Below are 3,906 nucleotides of genomic sequence, written 5' to 3'. Positions count from 1 at the left end.
CATGTATCTCTTTCAGTTTCAATAAGTGTTTTTTTGTTTGTCTTTGCCTTGTTTTTGGATATATACCTAGGAGTGGAATTGTTGGGTCATATGGTAGCTCTATTTTCAGTTTTTTGAGAAAACATCATACTGTCTTCCTCAGTGGCTGCACCAATTTACCTTTTGGAATTGGCAGTTTTTGAGCTTTTTGAAAGTTTAATCGTTTAACCTTGGCAATTTCCAGACCCCTGGAAATTTCTTAGATTTTTCTAGAACTCTAAGAGGGGAATGACTTATATCACACATACAGTTTCATCACTTTGATTCACTTGCCTCTGTCAGTAGATGCCATCTCTGCCATTTATTAAGAAGACTAAGCTAGGAAAGACGATCCCTGGGACACCTCACTCCATCCCCACCCTCTACCCCACCCCACACCAGGCTAAGGCCTGGTAAGCTCCAAGTGCCGGCCTTTACACAGCTCTCTGGCCCACCCTGAACTCCAAAGATAGCTACATTTTCTGTGCCTAGCACTGTTCTGAGTGCTCTAAGTCTCTTAATATCCCTAATAGGTTGGTATGTGCCTACCTGTTCAGTGTCAGGCTCTTTGCAACCCCATGGACTGCAGTCTGCCAGCCTCCTCTGTCCATGGGATTATCCTGGCAAGAATATTGGCATGGGTTACCATGCCCTCCTCCATGGGATCTTCCGCATCCAGGGATCAAACCTGCATCTCTTGCGTCCCCTGCATTGGCAAGCAGATTCTTTACCGCTGAACCATCTAGGAAGCCCAATAGGTTGGTATATGCTCTACTTAACAGAGAAAGAGTTGACTGACTTTTGCTAAAGCCAGCCTGTGTCTGGGAGGATTTTGGGGCTTTTTCTTACCACATGCTGTCATTTAAAGGCTGTGACTCCAAGCCCAGCCTCTCTCAAGAAGCTGACTCCTCCTATCCTTTGTGTAACAAATACTGACTGCTGATGAAGAGAGAACCTACATAGAATGTAGGGCCTGAAAAAAGGTGGGGAGGCTTAGGATGAGGGATCCTGAACCCCTGCTCCTCACTCAGCATCAGGCCCTGAGGAGCCCCCAGTTCTGGGCTGTTCCTCACCTTCCTTCCTTCAATGGTCTGAGCCTAGAAAGCCTTGGACACGTCTACCTATGACTGACTCTTGCTCTCTCTCCTTCCTGCACCCAACGGGGTTTCAAGCACAGCCCTTTCCTCAACCTTTCCAGGAAAATCTCGGGGTCCTGTCCATTCAATCCAACACTTACCGCCACCCCCAAGTCTTAACCAGAACTACACCCCCACACCCCATCCTATAATACCCTTCCCAGAAAGTGACAGCGCCATCCATCCAGACCGGAAACCCTGCCATCACCCTGGCAAAGCATCCCTCCCCACCCACTCAATCAGCTACTGAGTCCCTGCAGTACCACCCTCAGGATGGCTCTTAAACCCATCTCTGTCCCCACTGTACAGGATAGGTCGACGCTCTGAGCCAATTCTGCTCTATTTCCTTCCCACCGCAGGCCAGGGGAACCATCTAGACTAACCAGGTGTGGCTCCCAGGACGCATCCCTGTCCGTAATTAGATACTTAAACTCTACTCAGGCAGAAAACCTCTGCGCACGACTCAGCAGTCCCAACACTGGTGAAGTACCCTGAAGGCAGACTGTGACTGCTGCACTATCACGGGACTCCCGCGTCCAGGATCCCGCCACTCCGCAGCCCCCGCCCCGGCCCGGTGCCACTTTCCCTATGCCCCACTGGGCCTTCGCCTTCCCCGCAAGTCCCACTCTGATTGGCTGCCGCCGCTTCCGTGTCCCGCCCGAGCCCCGCAGGGATTGGCCCTGGCCGCCGTGCCCTGCAGGGATTGGTCCATGCCACCGCACCCCGCCCCGGGCCCTGCAGGGATTGGTTCTGGTGGCCCACGCCTGCCCTGGGCCTTCCGCACCGCAGAGCTGGGGAAGGCAGGCCATGGCAGGCATGCGTAGGCTTGAGCTGGCGGAGGCCCTGCAACTGGGGCCGGGTTGGCGGCACGCGTGCCACGCGCTGCTCTACGCACCGGACCCAGGGCTGCTCTTTGGTCGCATTCCGCTACGCTACGCCGTACTGGTGAGGAGGGGGCGCTCCCGGCCACCGCCCGCCCCCGCCCCGCGGTCAAGCCGCCTTGGGCGTCCCCGGGCATCCCAGCTTCCCTCTTCCACAGATGCAGATGCGCTTTGATGGGCGCCTGGGCTTCCCTGGCGGCTTCGTGGACTTGCGCGACGGCAGCTTGGAGGACGGGCTGAATCGCGAGTTGGGCGAGGAGCTGGGCGAGGCTGCGGCCGCCTTTCGCGTGGAGCGCGCTGACTACCGCAGCTCCCACGCTGGGTCCCGGCCGCGCGTTGTGGCGCACTTCTACACTAAGCTCCTGTCCCTGGAGCAGCTGACTGCGGTGGAGATGGGCGCGCCGCGCGCCCGAGACCACGGGCTGGAGGTGGGGCCAGCCCAGGACCCCACCCCGCCTCCTCCAGCCCCGGAAGGCCTGTCCCCGCTGTTTGCTCGTGTACTGGGGTCTGGGTGATTAGTTACAGCCATCCTGGCCTCCCTGCAAAGATCTTGCCCTCTCCCCTGTTTGCAGGCCTCTGCATTGCCTTTCTAAAACTCTTCTAAAACCTAAGTCACTCTTCTGCTACCACTTTATAATGGCAGACTTGGCACTTTAGGCCCTATTTTTTCTTGCCTGTTTTTTGGAAAACTTTGGCACTTAGGCTAGGGGTGAGAGGGATAGATTGTATATGCTAATCAGGATCATCTAAGAGGCTTATTAAAACAGTGATTATTGACCCCACTGCCATAATTGCTCAGCTGGAGAGGGGAGAAAGACATGAGAATTTGAATTTTTCAAAAGTTCCTAAATAGTGCTAATGTGGCTGCTTTGGGTACCAAATTTTGAGAACTACTGGTGTAGCATGCGTTTTGGAGGTGGGAGCCACTAAGGTGGTGTGGAAAGGGTTGGCATTTGTGAGATGTATATAGCATGACCTGGGTTATTTGTCTACAAAGACCTGTGCCCTCTACGTCCCCAGAGGTGTGCATGCTCAGGCCTCTGATCTAGAAAGATCTGGCTGGGATGAGCTCCCTGAATTTCCAGAGTCTCCTGTCTCCTTCCTTTCCCAGGTGCTGGGCCTGGTGCGGGTGCCCCTGTATACCCTGCGGGATGGTGTGGGAGGCCTGCCTGCCTTCCTGGAGAATACCTTTATTGGAAATGCACGGGAACAGCTGCTGGAAGCCATCCAGAACCTGGGATTGCTGGAACCTGGCTCTTTTGCACGCCTTAAGATTTCACCTCCTCCCTAGAGGCACCCCTCCATGGACCCATGAAACCTGCCTGAGATCAGGGCCTTTGTACTGGGGAGGCAGGGAGGAAAAAGGGAATGTTTTCTCTTCTGGGCCTGGGTTTGATGGATGATAACAGATTAAAAGAGTATGTAATGTGTTCTAAGCAGAGGACCCCGTGGTGACTCATGACATCAATGGCAAAAATCTGCAGCTCATCCCGGGGGCCTGGCAGATTCTCAGAGCCTGCCTCTTTTCTTTATATTTGTGCACACGCTTCCCTGGTGGCTCAGACAGTAAAAAATCCGCGGGCAATGCGGGAGACCTGGGTTCTATCCTTGGGTTGGTAAGATCCCCTGGAGGACAGCATGGCAACCCACTCTAGTATTCTTGGCTGGAGAATCCCCATGGACAGAGGAACCTGGCGGGCTACAGTCCATGGGGTCACAAAGCGTCAGACACAGCTGAGCCACTAAGCATACACATAAGCTGATGCCTCCCCCCATCCCTTGTGATGTCCAGTTTAAGCAGGAAGTGGCATATCAGCATACCCACTTCCTTGCTGGGGAGGAGCTTCTGAACCAGGGAGAGCCTTTCTCCA

The 3,906-nt window shown here is 54.4% G+C and overlaps 1 protein-coding gene across 1 annotated transcript; it reads left to right on the top strand.

The window, feature by feature from the left end:
* Positions 1-1,926: 1,926 nt before the first annotated feature.
* Positions 1,927-3,471, top strand: NUDT16 (nudix hydrolase 16). The gene is made up of 3 exons (XM_043474411.1): positions 1,927-2,099; positions 2,194-2,463; positions 3,147-3,471. The coding sequence occupies exons 1-3, from the start codon at positions 1,962-1,964 to the stop codon at positions 3,324-3,326; spliced, it is 588 nt and encodes a 195-aa protein (XP_043330346.1). The 5' UTR covers positions 1,927-1,961; the 3' UTR covers positions 3,327-3,471.
* Positions 3,472-3,906: the final 435 nt, after the last annotated feature.

Source organism: Cervus canadensis, chromosome 7, assembly GCF_019320065.1.
Source record: "Cervus canadensis isolate Bull #8, Minnesota chromosome 7, ASM1932006v1, whole genome shotgun sequence".
Classification (NCBI taxonomy): domain Eukaryota; kingdom Metazoa; phylum Chordata; class Mammalia; order Artiodactyla; family Cervidae; genus Cervus; species Cervus canadensis.
Note: the sequence above shows the minus strand (reverse complement) of the source record. Positions and strands in the feature narration are given on the sequence as shown.

Excerpts from the sequence above, each read along its gene's own strand:
- NUDT16 (XM_043474411.1), top strand. The coding sequence starts at position 1,962 with ATGGCAGGCATGCGTAGGCTTGAGCTGGCGGAGGCCCTGCAACTGGGG. Across the intron at positions 2,100-2,193 it reads CGCTACGCTACGCCGTACTG|ATGCAGATGCGCTTTGATGG; the intron begins GTGAGGAGGGGG and ends CCTCTTCCACAG. Across the intron at positions 2,464-3,146 it reads CCCGAGACCACGGGCTGGAG|GTGCTGGGCCTGGTGCGGGT; the intron begins GTGGGGCCAGCC and ends TTCCTTTCCCAG.